At 59.9% G+C, this 18,684-nt stretch overlaps 1 protein-coding gene across 1 annotated transcript; it reads left to right on the top strand.

Annotated features, from left to right (window-relative positions):
• The first annotated feature begins 1,012 nt into the window (after positions 1–1,012).
• On the top strand, positions 1,013–17,735 carry MCM5 (minichromosome maintenance complex component 5). The gene is made up of 16 exons (XM_045291129.1): positions 1,013–1,062; positions 1,171–1,297; positions 1,395–1,523; positions 2,603–2,775; positions 6,038–6,193; positions 7,941–8,113; positions 8,547–8,718; positions 10,035–10,146; positions 10,554–10,697; positions 10,878–10,943; positions 11,052–11,228; positions 11,978–12,096; positions 13,766–13,894; positions 14,687–14,829; positions 16,583–16,710; positions 17,348–17,735. Exons 1-16 carry the CDS (start codon positions 1,013–1,015, stop codon positions 17,447–17,449), a joined length of 2,100 nt encoding a protein of 699 aa, XP_045147064.1. The 3' UTR covers positions 17,450–17,735.
• The last annotated feature ends 949 nt before the right edge of the window (positions 17,736–18,684 follow it).

Below are 18,684 nucleotides of genomic sequence, written 5' to 3'. Positions count from 1 at the left end.
GAGTTGGCACCGACTCCATGGCAGTGAATTTTGAGTTTTTATAGCTCGAGTTAATTTCCGGGTGCCATACCAATTGAGGGGGTCACCGACAACTCAGCTGGGACAAGGGGCAGGTCTCATTTCTTGTTCAGGGGCTTCTCAATGTACTGATTGTGCCGTCCTGGGTACTGGGTGACCGCGCCCAACAACCTGGACAGGACACCCCTGCTCAGCCCACTACATCCCAGCGCGGGTCCCGCCTCTATCCTCAGTTCCTTAAGATTCAGGGAATAGGAGTTTGTTGAAGTCCAGCCTAGGGATTAGAAAGATACAACTTGCCCTCTTGAAAGGAGCCCTGATGGTATAGTGGTTACTGGTTCGGCTGCTAGCCACAAGGTCAGCAGTTTGAAACTACCAGCTGCTCCTCAGAAGAAGCGTGGGGCTTTCTACCCCCCCAAAGGAGTTCAGCCTCGGAAACTTACAGGGGCAGTTCTACTCTGTCCTATAGGTCACTGTGAGTCGGCCTCACCTCAGTGGCACTGAGTTTGGTTTGGTTTGGTCCTCTGGAAGCTCCTTTGGGCAAGGCCGAGAGAGCAGCTAAAGTCCCAGGACACTGCAGGAGAGGAATGGGGGAGGTAGAGGCGGTAGTGAAGGTTCCAGATGGGGGCAGCCTTCAGGAGGGAGCTGTTGCAGGCTTGCAGGGGTGGCCAGTTAGTGCACAGGGCTCTCGGGGACAGCAGGTGCCGTGATGTGGCTCCTGGGTAAAAGGTAGAAGAGGAGGGGTCCTGTGCTGAGGCCTGGGAGCAGGGTGGGCACAGGTCAGCAGTGCCCAAACGTTCTCAGACAGGGCTTGCAGAGGATCCTCTGAAAAAGCCTGTCTGCTGGTTGACAAGACAAGGCGGGGTCCCTGCTGCCCAGGGCCCTTCGGTTGGAGGTCGGCTCCTGCCATGAGAAGTTGCAGGGAGTTCCCCCCTTGGGCAGAACCCTGCCTCTGAGTTGTGCCGTGTCCTTCAAGGGCCCCGTGGTCGCCTCCATGATGCTCTGTGGGTGCTGCCTCTCGGGCTCAGATAACGAGTTGGACATGTACCCAGGAAGTGAGGGGTTTGGCAGGGAGATACGCAGCCCCCCCCAACCCCCCGGCACTCAGCCAGCAGTGCTTTCCCTCCCCTGCCCTGCCCTGTCCTGCTGCAGGGATGAGCTCAAACGGCATTACAACCTGGGCGAGTACTGGATCGAGGTGGAAATGGAGGAGCTGGCCAGCTTCGATGAGGACCTGGCTGACTACCTGTACAAGCAGCCAGCCGAGCACTTGCAGCTGGTGAGGGGCAGCCCTGTCCCTGAGCCCGCCCCCACCTCCCCCAGGGCCAGCGCTGCCCCGGTCGGTCTGTCACCACTGCCCCCTGCCTCCTTTCTAGCTAGAGGAAGCTGCCAAGGAGGTGGCTGATGAGGTGACCCGGCCCCGGCCCGTCGGCGAGGAAACACTCCAGGACATCCAGGTCATGCTCAAGTCGGAAGCCAGCCCATCCAACATCCGTAGCCTGAAGGTGGGTCCGAGGGGTGTGGAGGGGGCTCCGGAGATAGGTGGGCCTGGCCACCAGCTTCATGGCCAAGGAGCAAGCCACTCGACCTTTGTGCACCCATTTCCTCCTCTGTGAAACTAACTCTGGGTCCAGAGCCTCCAGAACCCCTGGTTGCAGGGCCTGGAAGAACAAGCGTGATCTAAGGGGATGCCCCGCTGCCCTCTTGGGGGAGATGAACTATGCCAGTAAAGTCACACACAGTGACATGGCATTTGGCCATCATGCAACGCGAGAAATCAAGGGGAGGTGGGGGTGTAATGGGAGCCAGAGAAAAAACGGAAAAGCCGTAGAAGTCTTCTTTGAAGGGGGAGCTCCTGATTGGATGTGAGGTCCTTCGACAGTGATCATGTCTGAAGCCCATGTGTGTCCTGTGCAAGGTCTGGGATGGGTGCCCCCCCTCCCCCTCTCTGAAAGTACCGCCTGGCTCTGCAACGGTATGCTAGCAGAACTGGCCAGCAGCAAAGAAGCAATTGCCGTGACCTTCTATGGGGCCTTTGCAGAGCCCCAAATAGTCTGCTACCTTCCACTCAGGAAGACATGGGACCGGAACCGCCACGGACCAGACCGTAGTCACAGTTGGGGGCTCGGGCTGGATGTGGGGTATAGTCCTAGGTCGGGAGCTTGGCTATGGCATGGCTCGATGCAGAACAAATACCACCGCTAGGCTCGACCTCCTGTTTTTGGTAAAACCCTTTTGGGTTTGGTTTTTTTTGGGGTGGGGTGTTGAGCCAAAACAGGTAGCTTTTTGGTCAAATGAGGGGTGCAAAGTGGACTTGGGGGAAGTGGGGATCCCCATATAGGAACAAGTCCACTACGAGCTGTTCAGCATACAGGTTTTCAGCAGAACAGAAGTATCTCCCGCAGAACAAGTATCTCCCCATCCTGTAGCTCTGCGCCCCTCCCCTGGTTCCACAGCACGCTTCCCCGTGTGCTTCAGCTGGTAAAGGCACGCTCTGCCCATGTGGCTCAGTGACTAGCCCGGCGGTGCTGGCTGTGCCGGCTCCCTGTATGTAACCTGCCATCTCCCGGGGCTTCTGTTGTAGTCTGATATGATGTCACACCTGGTGAAGATCCCCGGCATCATCATTGCGGCCACTGCGGTGTGTGCCAAGGCCACCCGCATCGCCATCCAGTGCCGCAGCTGCCGCAACACCATCACCGACATCGGCCTGCGCCCGGGCCTGGAGGGCTATGCCCTGCCCAGGAAGTGCAACACGTGAGTGTGTGTGTGTGTGTGTGTGTGTGTGCACGTGGGGTGGCCCAGGGGGGTGATGAAAGGCTGTTCTACCATGTAGGTGAGCTCTGTCCCTGCTAGGGTACCCAGGCAGCCTCTGCCGGGGGACCTCCCCCTTGGGGATGGGAAAGATAAGCTGCCAGAGCTGTGTCTATCGGGAACCTCCTCTCAGGTCAGCAGGCTGATGATCCCAGCCTTGCTGGCCTGTGACTTTCAATGCTGCTGGGGACTGTGACCTCAGGGCCTGCAACACTTGGCTGGCCCTTTCCATCCCTGGATCCAAGGGACCCCCACCCTCTGCTCTCACTGGCCTCCTGCTCCCCCTTTCCCTAGCTTCCTCGACATTAGCCCCGGGCTCACCCCAAGGTGGCTCAGGCTGTCATAGGTGGCCCACGGGTGTCTCCACAACCTGCCGACCTCCCACGCGGGTGTCCAGTAGGCCTTCCACCGGGCACGCCCAGGTGGTGCATGTGGCCCTCCTGTCTCAGACCCAGTCCCCGGCATTCCCTGCAGAGTGGGCACAGGCCTGCAACCTTGGCCCCTGCACGCTTCCTCCATCCTGCCTTTGAACAGAGCAGCATCTCTGGTTCTGCCACCAGGCGTGTTAGGTACAGACTCACTCTTCCCGCCGGTGCCACCTCCGTCTGTTGTGACGAGGCCGCACCTGGGACCAGGGCAGTCTGTCCTCCCTGGCCCCTCTGTCCTGCCTTGCCCACTCTCCGTGGCCACCCAGGCTCCTCTGAGTCTCGCTGTGTCCCCTGCGTGAACACGTTGTCTCAGGCTACACGGCTGTGCTGTCTCCTGTCCCTCCAGTGTGCTGCTGAGAGCATGTCACTCATCCCCCAGCTGGCCAGTCACCTGGGTGCTCACACCCCACCTGCTTTCTCCAGGCTCCAGCACAGCGATGTCTGTCCCTGGGGGTTTGCTCTCTTCTGCCCGACTAGAACTGGGCTTCCTAAGAGCAGGGCCCTTTTGCTCCTGGCCGGTGGGGGTCTCCTGCACCCAGACCCATGCCTGGTGCTTGGCTGTGGTATTTGCTGAGTACCCTAAACCAAGCCAAACCTTCTGGAATCGAGTTGATTCCAACTCGTAGTGACCCTGTGTTGTTAGGTACCATTGAGTCAGTTCTACCACAGCGACCCCACGCCATGCCCGGTCCTGTGCCATCCTCACAACTAATTGTTCCTGTGCCCGAACCTGTTCATGCAGCCAAGGTGTCACTCCATCTCTGAGCACCTTCCTGTTTTCCCCTTTACCAAACATGGCATCCTTCTCCAGGGATGGGTCTCTCCTGACAACATGTCCAAAGGATGTCAGACAGCGTCTTGCCATCCTCGACTCTAAGGAGCGCTCTGGCGTAACGTCTTCTCACACAGATCTGCTTGTTCTTTCAGCAGTACATGGTACAGTCTTCTCCAGCACCACAATTCAGTGTATCGATTCTCCTTTGATCTTCCTTATGCAGTGTCCAACTTTGACATGCATATGAGGCAACTGAAAATACCATGGCTTGGGTCAGATGCACCTTAGTCCTCAAAGTAATATCCTTGCTTTTTTAATACTCTGAAGAGGTCGTGTGCAGCAGATTGACCTAATCCAGTTGTTCTCAACCTTCCTAATGCTGTGACCCTTTCAGACAGTTCCTCATGTTGTGGTGACTCCCCAACCATAACATTATTTTTGTTGCTACTTCATCACTGTCATTTTGCTACTGTGATGAATCAGACGCCCCTGTGAACGGGCCATTCAACACCCAAAGGAGTCGCGGCCTACAGATTGAGAACTTCTAACCTAATCCAGTCTGTCTTGATCTCTTGACTGCTGCTTCCATGAGCATTGATTGTGGATCCAAAGAAGACAAAATCCTTGACAACTTCAGCCTTTTCTTCATTTATCTGATGTGACCTCTTGGTCTAGTGAGGTTTGGGCCTTTGCATTGAGTTGGCATCCGTCCTGCAGGCTGCGGTCCTTGATCTTCATCAGCAAGTGCTTCGCTTCCTCCCTTTCAGCAAGCAAGGCCGTGTCGTCTGCAGGGTGCAGGTTGTTGATAAGCCTGCCTCCAATCCCGATGCTGCGTTCTTCTTCAGCTAACCCCGCTTCTCGGACTTGCTCAGCATGTTAAACCCCGCAGTGCGCCCTTGCTGTTCACATTCCTGCCTCTTGACCTCACGTATGACGTCCCCATGAGCACAGTAAAGTGCTCTGGAATCCCTCTTCTCAAGTTACTGACAGCCACGTCCACACAATCGACACCTTTGTGCAGTCAGTAGAACAGGCAGGCATCCTCTACTCTCCGCCAAGGTCCATCCGGCATCAGCAGTGACAGCCCTTGTTCCATGTCCTCTGACGCATCCGGCCTGAGCTTCCCTCTCCCGCCCTGTGCTGCTGCAGCCGTTGTTGGCTCGCAGAGGGTAGAGCCGCTGCCCCGCAGGCTTTCTGAGGCCATGAGTACACAGAAGCGGACTGCCATACCTGTCTTCCGCAGAGCGCCTGGCTGGGCTCAAACTGCCGACCTTTCAGGGAGCCCATTAGCTACACCATCAACGTGCCCCCCCAACTACCAAACCAGCCTCTGCCATGGAGTCGAGTCACTTCCTGCCTTGGATGGCTGTGGGGTTCCGAGACTGTCTCTGTAAGGGAGTGGAGAGCCTCCCCTTTGTCTCTCGGGGCAGCGGGTGCGTCTAACTCCTGACCTCATGGCGGCCCGGCCCAGAATCTGCCCCGTCAGCACAGGTCCGCTGTGCTGCCACGGCCTCACTCAGGAGTGACAGCCCAGAGGCCTGACCGCGGTTGTGAGGGTCTCGGAACCTCGCTGGAACTGATTGTGGGATATGAGTCTGGGGCTAGTAAGGGCATGGATAATCCGGCTCTAGATGGCGCAGTGGTTTAAGCGCTTGGCTGTGACATCAGAGGTTAGTGGTTCGGCCCCACCAGCTGCTGCTCCGAGGGAGAACCCACCAGGGTGCTTGGGCCACGATGGCCGTCCTTGGAGACCCTGCAGGGCGGCTCTGCCCTGCCCTGCCAGGGTCGCCCTGCGTTGGGGAATGGCTTTGAGTGGTTTCCCTGTGTTCCCTGCGGCCCTCGAGGGCGAGGCGCTGTGGCTTGTCTGCTGCCCTTGGGCCTCCAGCGGGTCTCCCGCCTGCGACCTAGTGTCTGGCCCAGCTCATCCGGGGACCCTTCAGGCCCTGCTACTGACTCGTGGTGACTCGGTTTTGATCGGCACCCTCTCCACCGTGCCACGCAGGGATCAGGCCGGGCGCCCCAAGTGCCCTCTGGACCCGTACTTCATCATGCCTGACAAGTGCAAGTGTGTAGACTTCCAGACGCTGAAGCTGCAGGAGCTGCCTGACGCGGTGCCCCACGGCGAGATGCCCAGACACATGCAGCTCTACTGTGACAGGTGGGCGGGCTGCAGAGGGGAGGGAGGTGCCCAGCTAGTCCCTGGTGGTCCCATCTCGTTCCTCTCTCCTTCCCTAATCTACCGGGGGCTCCTTCAGCCCACTTTGTGGCTGGGGACTGACTGGCCTCACGTGGACAGGAGCTGGGTTTGACATCTACACCCCGGGCTTCCCTCAGTCCCTGGAACAGCTATTTGTATAGCCCTAGAACAGGGGTCTCAGATGTGCCCTCCCCCACTGTGAGATCGATACCCAGTGGCAGGGAAAGCCTCTCCCCCCAGGCCTATGGTCAATGTGCCCCTGGAGTTACAGTGGCACTTAAAGAGGGGGCTGGGCCCGCTCCCCTCTAGCCCTGAAGCTGCAGGCCCGTGTTCCGGCAGGTGACTTTCTGGAAGTGTGCCCATGCCTTTCCCCAGCAGCCTCGGAGGCAGTTGAGCCTGGAGGAGCTGGCCAAGACTAAGGGTCAGGGTGACCTGAGCCCACCATCAGCTCCAAGTAGGGAAGCACACGGCCTGGGCCCCGCCCCTGGGACTTTCTGCAGATAGTACAGTGGGCAACAGTATCTCCGGGGCGGGGCTGGGCACGGGAGAGGCGTCGCAGGGCCATCCTGGGGTGGTGCTGCCCCTCCATGGAGCTGTGATTCTTGCTGTCTGACCCCCGACCCCACAGCAGGAGCGGCTGTGTCACCCCCCACCTCAGTTGAGCTTGAGACCCGGAGGGGCACAGCGACTGCCTTGAGGACACAGCTGAGCAGCTGAGGGCAGCCCGAGGGCCTCTGCTAGACAAGGTTCTCTAGAGAAACAAAACCAGGACACTTAGGATTTCATATGTATTTATATAGATAAATAGATCTACAACATAAGAAGTAAACAGCTAATTAGTCTATCGAGTAGTACAAATGGCTCAATGCAATGGTTCAGAGACAGCTAATACACTGGCAGGCCTTCAGGTCTAGAGGGCCACCCTGTGCAAGTCAAGGAAGCAGACAGCTGAGTCCTCTGTAGAGCAATTCAGGCAATCCAGCCACAGGCAGCAAATAGCAAGGCAGGTTATCAACAGTGATCCAGAAGACAGGGTCTGACAGTCCCCAGCTCAAGTGATGTATACTCCAGTAACGTGGCGAAGCAGGTCTTGAAGGAACTTCAAAGTATAGAGACACAGTCCATGGGTTAGGTGTCCCACAGGTAGTGTAGCTTGCAAGTTGAGGCAGAGAACAAGTAAGGCAGCCACACAGTGGTCTGATCATCAAAGAGCAAGAGACCAGAAAGGTGAGGCTCGCTGAGCCATATATCTCTCTGCCCTTTAATTAATCCCACATGTGTTCATAGGCCAGGTTGGCACAATAAACCTATCAATCACAGGACCCCTCCAAGCCCTGCTGCCTCTGGGGTCAGCGTGAGAGGCAGGCAGGTGGGCTCAGCCGAGCTCACAGGGCTGGGAGGGTAAAATGAGAGACTGGTGACAAGTCTGACTGAAGATATGGTGGAGAGGAGGCTTCTGCAGGGTTGGGATTGTCAGCCCCAGGCCCCTCACCAGCCTAACATGAAGTCCAGAAGGTGGGGCGCCCCCATCATGGGCTTGTTAACACTACCCTCTAAACCGTGAGTGCCAAGGCGGTGTTAGGCACTGGTGCCCGGGAGAGGGGTGGAAGCAGGGTCAGGTGGATTGTGGGTGTGATGGGCACACAAGGAGCACTGGGGGTCTGCTGACCACCCCCAGGCTCTCATCTCCCCGATCACGTTCTCTCAGGTACCTGTGTGACAAAGTCGTCCCTGGGAACAGAGTCACCATCATGGGCATCTACTCCATCAAGAAGTTCGGCCTAACCTCCCGCCGAGGCCGAGGTGGCGACAGGGTGGGCGTGGGCATCCGGAGCTCTTACATCCGGGTCCTGGGGATCCAGGTGGACACTGACGGCTCAGGTGAGTTTAGTGGCCAACTGCACTTCAAATAGCTCAGGGCCTCAAGAGGCAGCTGGTGCGGGGGGCCCTGGCACTGCCCAGGCTGCTAGAAGGGTCCATCTGTAGATTAAGAGAAGCCTGTCTCTGTGGAGTGTCCATCTGCTGGTCCTCACTGCGCCTGGGCCTCAGCCCTTGCCTCCGTGCCTCCTTTTCCATGCGGTGGCCATTGTGTGGTTCCTTTGCTGGAATGGCCCCGCTCCTCTCCGCTAAATGAGAGGCTCTGTGGGGGTCCTCGAGGTCCTGACCTGTGTGGCCTGGCCGGGGGCACATGGGTCTCCACCTCTGCTCAGGCCAGGGCTGTGCGTGTCCCCTCTGGGAGCCTGTGAGTGGCTGGGCGGGGGAATGGGCTGCAGGAGGGTCCCCCGTGATCATGTCTTGCGCCTCTGTCTGCCAGGCCGCAGCTTCGCGGGGGCTGTGACCCCACAGGAGGAGGAGGATTTCCGCCGCCTGGCCTCGCAGCCCCACATCTACGACGTCATCTCCAGGAGCATTGCGCCCTCCATCTTTGGGGGCATGGACATGAAGAAGGCCATCGCCTGCCTGCTGTTCGGGGGCTCCCGGAAAAGGTGAGGAGCCGGGCCCAGCAGCCCACCTGATGAGGCAGACTTGAATGGGACCCTGGCTCTATTCCTGCCCACCAGGTCTTCCTCAAGGCCAGCCTGGCTGGTGGCTGATGTCGGGCTGATTCCCTAAGCTAGAGGAGGCGGGGCTCCTGGCTGGGGGCTGATCCCCACCTTAGCTGGCGGGAGGGGTGTCCTGGAAAGAGCAAGGGGACAGCACTGGCGACTTGGGGTCAGGAGAGGACAAAGTCTGTGTGACCCGGGCAGAGACACCACCTCTCTGAGCCAAGTTCTCTCGTGCCCGACTGGCCCCGCCGAGTCACAGGTGGGAAACCTGAGGCTCAGGCCGAGGCAACAGAAAGTAACCACGGTAACAGGATTGTTATTATTACTAAGAGCTGATGTGTACCGGCCAGGGGGCCTCCGTGGTGGCAGAGTGGTCACACGGTGGGCTGCACTAGCCGTTCCTCGGGAACAAGGCCAGGCTTTCTACTCCCATCAGGAGTGACCGTCTGAGAAACCCACAGGGGCAGCTCTTCCCTGTGCAGTAGGGTCGCTGTGCTGTGAGTAATCCGAATCCACCCCAGGGCAATGGGTTTGCTTGTTTGTTTTTAACATTGACTGGTAGTCCTGGGTGCAGCGTGGGTCCCCTAATGCGAAAGCAGGCACGGGCTCCCTTGTGCCTACTTACTCGTTTGTAGTGAAGACGGAAGAAATGCAAGTGAGCCACGCTTACCTTGCTTATCAGGTAGCACCCTGGGGAACACGCTGCACTGCTGACTGAAAGGTTGGAAGCTCGAGCCCCGGCAGAGGTGCCCCAAAAATGAGCCGCCAAGAACCCCGGGGAGCCCAGTGCTACTGTGACACCGTGGGGTCACCACGGAAGCTGACTGGCAGTTTGAGAAAAGCTCTTCCACCATGCTAGACCCCCGCTGAGCGTTCACGTGCCCCGGCATCCTTTGAAAGGCTTCTATGTCAGTTTTTCCAGTCATCCTGTGGGAAAGCTATATTGCACCCATTTTGTCGATGAGGAAATTGAGGCAGGGTTCCTAGAAGGGCTTGTTCAGGGTCGCTGGGATCCTGCCTTCCGGGCTGTGTCACTGTGCTGTGACAGCCTCTCTTCTCTTCCCTGAGCCAGTTTTACTGCCACCTGCTGGGGGCCCAGGCAGTCACAAGTGCCAAGTTTAATGCTTCCCCACCACGTGAGGCTCCTTCGGCTAGAGGGTGACAGCTGGGTGTGTCCCCTGCCTGCCTGCCGGCTCTGAGCCCTGTGGTAGTCCCCCTCCCCTCAAGGGTGGGTTCTCACCCCACTGCTCCCTCAGGCTCCCAGACGGACTCACTCGCCGTGGGGACATCAACCTACTGATGCTGGGGGACCCTGGCACGGCCAAGTCCCAGCTTCTGAAGTTTGTGGAGAAGTGCTCCCCGATCGGGGTGAGTGGCAGGGGGAACCCTCCTCCCTACCGCCGGGGTCCCTGTTGGGCTGCGCAGATGTATAGAGATGACGAGGGGCTTGCGGTGGGGAGGGGTCAGGAGACGCGTCACGCTGAGTCCCACCGGAAGAATGAGGGCCTCCAGGGGCTCACCTTTGAGCTGGGCCCAGCAGGTCCTCCCCAGGGCACTGGAGGCTCTGAGGAGCTGCTGACACGAGTGCCCAGCTAGTCAGGCTGAAGCCAGGGTGTCCCCTCCCCACACTGCAGAGACGGATGCTGGTGGGAGTCTCGAGCTGTGTTCTGTGACTTGGGATCAGCCCTCAGCCTCCGGGCCCTTGGCCCATGGAGCTGGGACAGGAGCTGGAGCAGGTAGCGGCCGGGCCCTGACGCTCAGTGCCCCTCACGCAGGTGTACACGTCCGGGAAGGGCAGCAGCGCGGCCGGCCTGACGGCCTCCGTCATGAGGGACCCCTCGTCCCGGAACTTCATCATGGAGGGCGGGGCCATGGTCCTGGCCGACGGCGGGGTGGTCTGCATCGACGAGTTTGACAAGGTGAGGGGGCGTCCCATGGAGCGGGTGGTCCTGGGACGGGTCCTCCTGGGCCGGCCCCTGTCCACATTGGAGAGTGGGGACTGGTGAGTGGCCGCTCGCTGCTGTTTGGGGCCTTGCTGCCATCACTGCCCCGCCCTCCTGGCCAGGGTGGGTCTGAGGGACGGGTCTCTCCCCCATCAGATGCGAGAAGACGACCGTGTGGCCATCCACGAAGCCATGGAGCAGCAGACCATCTCCATCGCCAAGGTGGGCGTGCTGGCAGGACCCCCGCCCCCCCTTGCCGGGTGATGGCAGGTTGGGAATCTGGGGAGGGGGTGGTGTAGCCAAGGCCTTGACCCCCTCCGCCTCCCTCAGGCCGGGATCACCACCACCCTGAACTCGCGCTGCTCGGTCCTGGCTGCTGCCAACTCGGTGTTTGGCCGCTGGGACGAGACCAAGGGGGAGGACAACATCGACTTCATGCCCACCATCCTGTCCCGCTTCGACATGATCTTTATCGTCAAGGACGAGCACAACGAGGAGAGGGACATGGTGCGTGCCGCGGGCGGGTGGGCGGGGCTGCTGCGGAGGGCAGGGCCCCGGGCCGATGGCACGTGTGGTCCAGGTCCAGGGCTGTGCTGCTTCGAGCCCAGGGGGCCCAGGCCCTGCGTGAAGGCTCTCTGTTCAGGCAGCGTCACCCTGTGGTGGCTGAGATGGCTCTAGGGCAGCGGTTCTCAACTTGTGGGTCACGACTCCTTTGGGGGTCCAACGACCCTTTCACAGGGGTTGCCCGATGCATCACAGTAGCAAAATGACAGTGATGAAGTAGCAACGAAAGTAATTTTGTGGTTGGGGGGTCACCACCATGAGGATGAGGAACTGTATGAAAGGGTGGTGGCATGAGGAAGGTGGAGAACCGCTGCTCTAAGGGAAAGCAGGCGCTCCTCTTTTCTATTAGTAGCAGCAACAGTCCCAAGGAGGACTCTGATTGGCTGAGGTTGGACAGACGCCCCACTCTGAAGCAGAAACTGGTTGTCATTGGCTGGGCCTGGCTGTGTGCCCACCTCTGCGGGTGGACAGGTGGGGTTTCGTCAGGGGCAGGGGTGCTCAGTGCTCAGGTGGAAAACCCAGTTGCTCTTCTGAGGGCAGGGCGGGGCTCGGGGGGCCTGGGAGTGAGCAGGAGGCTTGGGCTGAGGTCTGAATTCCTGGTTCCATGATTCTGGGGCTCCAGCTCCATCAGCTGTGTTGGGACCCAGGCTGGGAGGGGCTGTGGGCTGAGCCAGTGTCTGTCCGGCCCCCAGATGCTGGCCAAGCACGTCATCACCCTGCACGTGAGCGCACTGACGCAGACGCAGACGCCGACGGTGGAGGGTGAGATCGACCTCACCACCCTGAAGAAGTTCATCGCTTACTGTCGCGCGTGAGTCCCTGCCGGGGGGATGCCACCTTCTTGCTGGACACCCCCCTCCCCCCGCCGTTCCATAGGCGTTAGCTCTGCTGCTCCTCAGCCTGCACAGGTCACAGGCTCCTGGCCTCAGTTTCCCGTTTTCAAATCAAGTGGGTAGGAGTAGATGGTCTGGAAGACCCCCCTCAACTTGGACGTGCAGGCAGGGAGGGCAGTGTGCCGGCCATGGGCATGCTGGCTGTGTATCTTGAGGCCAGCAGTTGACCTCTCTGAGCCTTGATTTCCCAGGTGAGGTCAGGATGGCATACTGTAGTGCTGGCGTTGCCCGCACCAGGTGGATGGCAGCTGCAGTCGGGGCTGGCCCTCAAGGCCCTCCCTCAGGAAGCCTCACTGGCCCGTTGCATGGTCCGATGGGTCCTGGCTGCCGCACGAGGTCTGCTCCTGAGTGTTGTTAAAGTCGAGGGGTGGGCGCATCAGAACAGATTCACACTCACGGCTCTTTAGTGTGGAGCTTCGAGCCTTCTCCACGATGTACGGTCACGCAGCAAGGGGAGGTGATTGTGATGCAGACTTTGCTGGAAATAGAGTAGAGATTTGTGTCAGTCATTCCAAAGTGGGGGCACCGTTCCACAGAGGACAAGGAAGTCACCTGGGGACCCTGCGTCTGATCGGTGACACGTAGTCCTCAAGGCGGCCCTGGGGAGGAGTAGAACTGTCCTGGAGCATTTCCATGGCGATAGTTTCTATAGAAATTGCTTGCCACATCTTCCTGGGAGTGACTGGTGGGTTTGAACTGCAGACCTTTAGGCCAGTAGCTGGGCACTTACCCAATGTGCCACCAAGAAACCCAAACCAAACCCACTGCCACCGAGCTGGTGCTGACTCACAGAACTGCCCCGTGGGTTTCAGAGACCGTCACTCTATGGGAGTGCCAAGAGCCGTCCTGCTCCTGAGGAGCACCTGCTGATTCGAAGCTGCTGAGCCTGCTGTCAGCAGCCCAGCGCTCGTGGCCCCTGCACCTCCAGGGCTCCTGGTTCTATTTAGGCAGTGGTGGAACTCGAGGTCCCGTGCCCTCGGGTGAGCAGTGGAAGGCTGCGATCGGGCAGGTCCTAGCACCCCAGTTTAGCCAGAGCGGATGGGGGCGTGGTGGCCTCAGGGTTCCTGGGTCTGGAGCAGAGGGCTTGGCCCATGGCTGTGAGTTGAGGGTCCTGGAATCTACTGTAAACTCCCAGGTGGTCCAGGAGCTGGGGCCCTCCCTTCACCCTCTTCTTTTCTGCCTCATTCTTCCAAGAGCTGAAGCTTCCTTGAATCCATGGTGGTCTGTCCCCCAGCAGGGTGGCCGGGCTAGGCTGGGGGCATGCTGAGCAGACCCGTGCATCCTCAGTGTGTTTATGGAGGGCAGTCAGGCCTCTGAAGCTGCTTCCGTTCTGGGCAGTGTCCTTCTTCTGTCAGTCACCGGGGCAGGGGGCAATGCCCACCTTGCGACGAAACACCGCTCTGAGTCCCACGTCCAGGGAGGGACACTGGTCACCGCTGCAGCTGGCTTGGCTTCCCTCTCCTTGCTCTTCCCCCAACCTCTGCCCACAGCCAGCTCTTAGCTTTGTCTGTACCCACTGGCGGTGCCCAGCCCTGGGAGTGTGTGGCGTGCGGGGCCTCACGCCAGCTACGCCCCACTGCCCTGCAGGAGGTGTGGCCCCCGGCTGTCTGCAGAGGCTGCAGAGAAACTGAAGAACCGCTACATCATCATGCGGAGTGGGGCCCGGCAGCACGAGCGGGACAGCGACCGCCGCTCCAGCATCCCCATCACTGTGCGGTGAGAGACCGCACCTGCAGCCTTGCCCATCACTGTGTGGGGAGCGGGGAGCAGGCACGGGCGGCCCCAGTCACTGTGCCGGGTCAGGCTGGGGCTGCCCAGGGCCAAGTATGTGTGTGCGCACCTGGGAAGCCCTGCCCACAGAAGGTCCCTGAGTGGAGAGACCCTGGCCTCAGTGGGCTTCCTTGGTTTGTTTAAGGCTGGGGGCCCTGTGCTCTAAGGGGGTCCCTTTTGGGTGGTGAGCTGCCTGAGGGTGAAGGCAGGCCTGGGCAGGGGCTCAGGAGACAGGCTTCCAGCCGCTGACCCAACCTGGCTCAGGGACACTTCTTTCTGCTTGTCCTGTGTGGGCCTGTAGAAGAGAGCAGCTCAGAGCCAGGCCGCCTGGTTTGAATCCAGTCTCTGCCGAATGTGTTGATAAGATTCTTGGAGAGCTGTCTTCTCTGGAGGTCACTGGCCCGGGCTAGCCCCCTCTCTGCCCAGCCCAAGACCGTCAGCCTCCAGCCGAGGCCCCGGTGGCCGCAGTGGTGGAGGTGGGGTGGGGAGGGAGCCACTCACTGGAACCACTCAGGGCGCAGAGCTGGTGCTTGCTGGCTCCTGACAAATTCAGCAAATGCAGCGTGAACCAGCTTCGCTGGGCAGCGTGGGTGGCCACACTGGACCTTGGGGTCCCTAACCAAGGAGGGGAGGGAGGCGGATATGAGGGACACCTGGCAGGGCCCACCGCTGCCTCTTGAGCCAGCTCCCGAGGTTGGGGAGCGCCCTGAGCAGTGCGCCCCGGCTTCCGGCCCCCAGGCAGCTGGAGGCGGTCGTGCGCATCGCTGAGTCCCTCAGCAAGATGAAGCTGCAGCCCTTCGCCACCGAGGCCGACGTGGACGAGGCCCTGCGGCTCTTCCAGGTGTCCACGCTGGATGCCGCTATGTCTGGCACGCTGTCAGGTGAGGGGCCGGGCGGGCCTCTATCCCTCTCCCCACATCCGCCACTCCGTTTCCCCCTGACCCCGGCACACAGTTCGAGAACAGCTCTTGGTTTTTGACCCTTGGTCTAGAGCAACAGCCAGCCCTCCTGAGTTGGGCTTGTCCCCTTTTTTAGGGTGCCTAGAGGGCTCCCCGTGGTGCCCCCAGGGGCGGTCAACACCGCCCCCCCCCCAGTGGTCCTTGCCCTCGGTGTGCAGCTCTCCCAGGAGAAGCCCTCCTGTTCACCCAGCAGACACGGCCAGTAGACCTCTGCATGTCTAGTGTTTGCCAGACACTGTGCTAGGTGCCCGGGAGCCCTGGTGGTGTCGTGGTTCAGCCTTGAGTGGCTGACAACAAGGTCTGCAGTTGGACACCACCAGCCCCTCCATGGGAGGAAAACGGGGCTTTCTACTCGCAGAAGAAATTTCAGACGCCGTGCTTTGTCGGACATGGTGTTTGATCAAGTAGAAGGGCGTTGAGGGAGGGGCCCTCAAGGAGGCGGTGGACACAGTGGCTGCAACAACGGGCTCAGGCACAGGGACGATGGTGAGGGTGGCGCAGGACCGGGCAGTGCTGCATTCCCTGTGGGTAGGGTCTGTGGTTTGGAACTGACTCAGTGCCACCTTGTTAACAACAACAGGCTCAGAAGCCCACAGGCGGCTCCGCCCTGTCCCATAGGGGAGCTCGGTGTCGCCATCGATGGGACAGCTCTGAGTTTGGTCCTAGACGCCAGGAGTGGCTTGTCCAGCGTTGTCCAGTGGATTTCCACAGAGTGGGCAGCCCCATTGAGCTTTGTCTGCTCTAAGGTCCCTCGGTCTATCCGACCCTGAGGAGCTGCAGGAAGGGCTGGGAAGAGGAATATAAGCCTGTGCCCTGGGGTGGGGGGCTCTCCCCCCTGTGGGGGCAGGGTGACAATGGTAAAAAATGCAGCATGAGGTAGGAGGAGCGGGGAGTGCGACAGGGCCAGCACAGGAGGCTTCTGTAGATGGCTGAGTCGGGCAACTCCTCAGGAAGGGGCAGTGAGCAGGGACAGGTGTGAGCACCCTACACCATTGAGGGTCGTGCAGGACCAGGGAGCAGAGTGAGGGAGGTGGCAGCTGGGCAGTGGGTCTGCTGACTCACAGCCACGGTGCCCTGAAGGGCTTCCTGTCACACAGGACACTTGCAGGCCTCGTGTGGGGCTACTGGGCCTGAGCTGGGCCTTGCAGGCTGTTGGGGATCTTACCTGGCAGACACTTACTTCCCCCGGGGCAGTGCCCATCTCAGTGCCCCGAACCTGCTGTGCCCTCTGCCCGGGCCATAATTCCCTAAATGTTTGCCCTCACTATCTGGCTCCCCCTCCCCAGGGAGGCCTGTGGTCCTCCCCAGAGAGACCTTTGCTCCCCCTCCCAGAGAGGCGTCTGACCCTCTCTCCCTGGCTCCCACTCCCAGAGGCCTCTGACCCTCTCTCCTTGGCTCCCCCTCCTTAGAGAGGTCTCTGCCCCATCTCCCTGGCTGCCCCTCCCCAGAGAGGCCTGTCGCCCTAACTCCCTGGCTCCCCTTCCTCAGGCTACGTACCTGGGCACTGTCGTACCTGGGCACTGTCGGGCACTGTCGTTCTTTCTCTGATGTCTTTCCTGGGCTGGCTCAGGCTGCTCTTCCTTGGGTTATATAGCGCCCCTGGTGGATAAGCCCAGGGCCCTGCACCCCAAAGCCCCACCCTGACCGTTGCCCCCACCTCACTTGTCCGCTGCAGGGGTGGAGGGCTTCACTAGCCAGGAGGACCAGGAGATGCTGAGCCGAATCGAGAAGCAGCTGAAGCGCCGCTTTGCCATTGGCTCCCAGGTGTCGGAGCACAGCATCATCCAGGACTTCACCAAGCAGGTGGGCTGCCCACCCTACCCCCACCTCAGCCCCCGGGCCGCCCTGCCACTTAATTGAGCACATGATATAGCTCCTCTGAGCCTGTTTATTCTGCTCAGTGGCATGCAGGTCTAGCCTGTTTTTCCGTCTGAGTTGAATTTATTTTTTATTGTTGAAGGCGCCCTGGTAGCGGAGTGGCTTATCCCTCAGGCAGCTAACCACAAGGTTAGCAGTTCAAAACCACCAGCCAGCTCCTCCAGGGAGAAAGAGGGGGCTTTCTATTCCTGAGAGTCAGTCTCAGAAACCCACAGGGCAGTCCTATAAGGTTGCTGTGAGTCGGCATCAACTGATGGCTGAGAGTTTGGTTTTTGAGTTTTGCATTGTTGAAAATGCACACAACACCACGTAGGCTGATCCCACAGTGCCTCGGGTGACAGCCTCACCTCCTCCCAGTGGCTCCTCCCCTGAGGGCTTCCCGTCTCATCTTAGAAGAAAGGCGGTGCTCACTGTCAGAGGAGATAGGATGTGAGCGCCTGTGAAGAGCCAGGCCGAGGGGTGCTTGGGCTTCTGCTGGGCCCAGTGGGTGGGCGTGCAGGGGCCCTGGTGGGTGCTGGCCCCTCCCAGAGGTACATGCCCACATTAGCCCTGTGCCCCACAGAAATACCCGGAGCACACCGTCTACAAGGTCCTGCAGCTCATGCTGCGGCGGGGCGAGATCCAGCATCGCATGCAGCGCAAGGTCCTGTACCGCCTCAAGTGAGCTGCCTGCCCGGCCAGACCTGCACCTCTGGCCTCCTCCGCTTCCTGCTGGCCACCCCAGGGCACAGAGCCACGGAGCTCCCGGAAACATACTTCCAGTGTGTCTTACAGCAAGAAAGCCGTGGATATGTCTGGACGTCTGTGCTGGTGGCCTGTCCCCTCCTTCCACCCTGCCCTCTCCATGAGGTGGCGTGGGGTGGGGGGCCGGTCTTGGACTGGACTGGCTCTGCCCGTTTGGATGGATATTAAAGGTGCGCAGCCTCCGCTGGCTCCTGTGTGTGGACGTGCTTGCTGAGTGAGGTGTCTGTGCTCCCTTGCCTCCACTGCCCGAGAACCCAGCTTTTCTGGCTAGTCTGCGAGCTGCCTCACAGGCTTGTTCTCAGGGTCAGGGAGCTGTTGCTGGCCACCCCGGGGGGTGCAGATGGCTAACACACTCAGCTGACCCAGAGGCAGGCCCTGTGGAAGAAAGGCCTGGGTCCACTGGTGAACAGTCAGCCCTTGGGAGCATGGAGGAGAGCTGTGTGCTGCACTTGGAGCGTCCCCTCTCAGTCTCGCCCCGCAGCCCCCGGCAGGCAGTGGGGTGAGTCCAGTGCAGGCACCAGCTGGGCCTGACAGCAAAGGGGCTAAGCTGCCCCTCTGTCAGTGTGCCCTGGGACCCAGCTGGCACCGAGGAGCTGTGAGGGGGGCGTGGGGCGAGCACCCGGAAGGCAGGATTGGAGGGGGAGACACCGCTGGTGCTTGGCGGATCATTTGTGCCTATGTCTTGTTTTTTAAAGGGAATTCCCTGAAAGGAAAAGCCCATGAAGTGAGACAGGTGAGGGCCTGCGGAGTCCGTTCATAAAGATGGTCATTTGCGTCAGGCCCTGCTTGTAACGCCCTCACAGCAGACCGCACGTCCAGCGCCTCCGTTCCTCCTATCCTTGCCTGTCCACCGTCCACCTGTGGGTAAAGGTTGCCCTTTGATGTCAAAGGGTTGATCGTGCTAAGGACTGCGTACCTCGCTAGTAATGGTAGCCCTTATCACTCCCTGCCAGTCCTGACTCACAGTGACAGGACAGAACAGCCTCTGGGCGTACAAGGCTTTCCCCACGAACGCAGGCGGTGGTTTCAGACTGCCAACTGCGTTTGCCTGCGTGTTGAGCCGTGCAGGGTGAGTCCGGCTCCTGAACTGAGTGTGTCTCATGGGCTACAGCCTCAGGGTGGGGGGTATTCCATCAGTCGTGGACTGGTAAACAC

The sequence above is a fragment of the Echinops telfairi genome, unplaced genomic scaffold (genome assembly GCF_000313985.2).
Source record: "Echinops telfairi isolate 266 unplaced genomic scaffold, ASM31398v2 ScPeMD7_2;HRSCAF=8, whole genome shotgun sequence".
Classification (NCBI taxonomy): Eukaryota; Metazoa; Chordata; class Mammalia; order Afrosoricida; family Tenrecidae; genus Echinops; species Echinops telfairi.
Note: the sequence above shows the minus strand (reverse complement) of the source record. Positions and strands in the feature narration are given on the sequence as shown.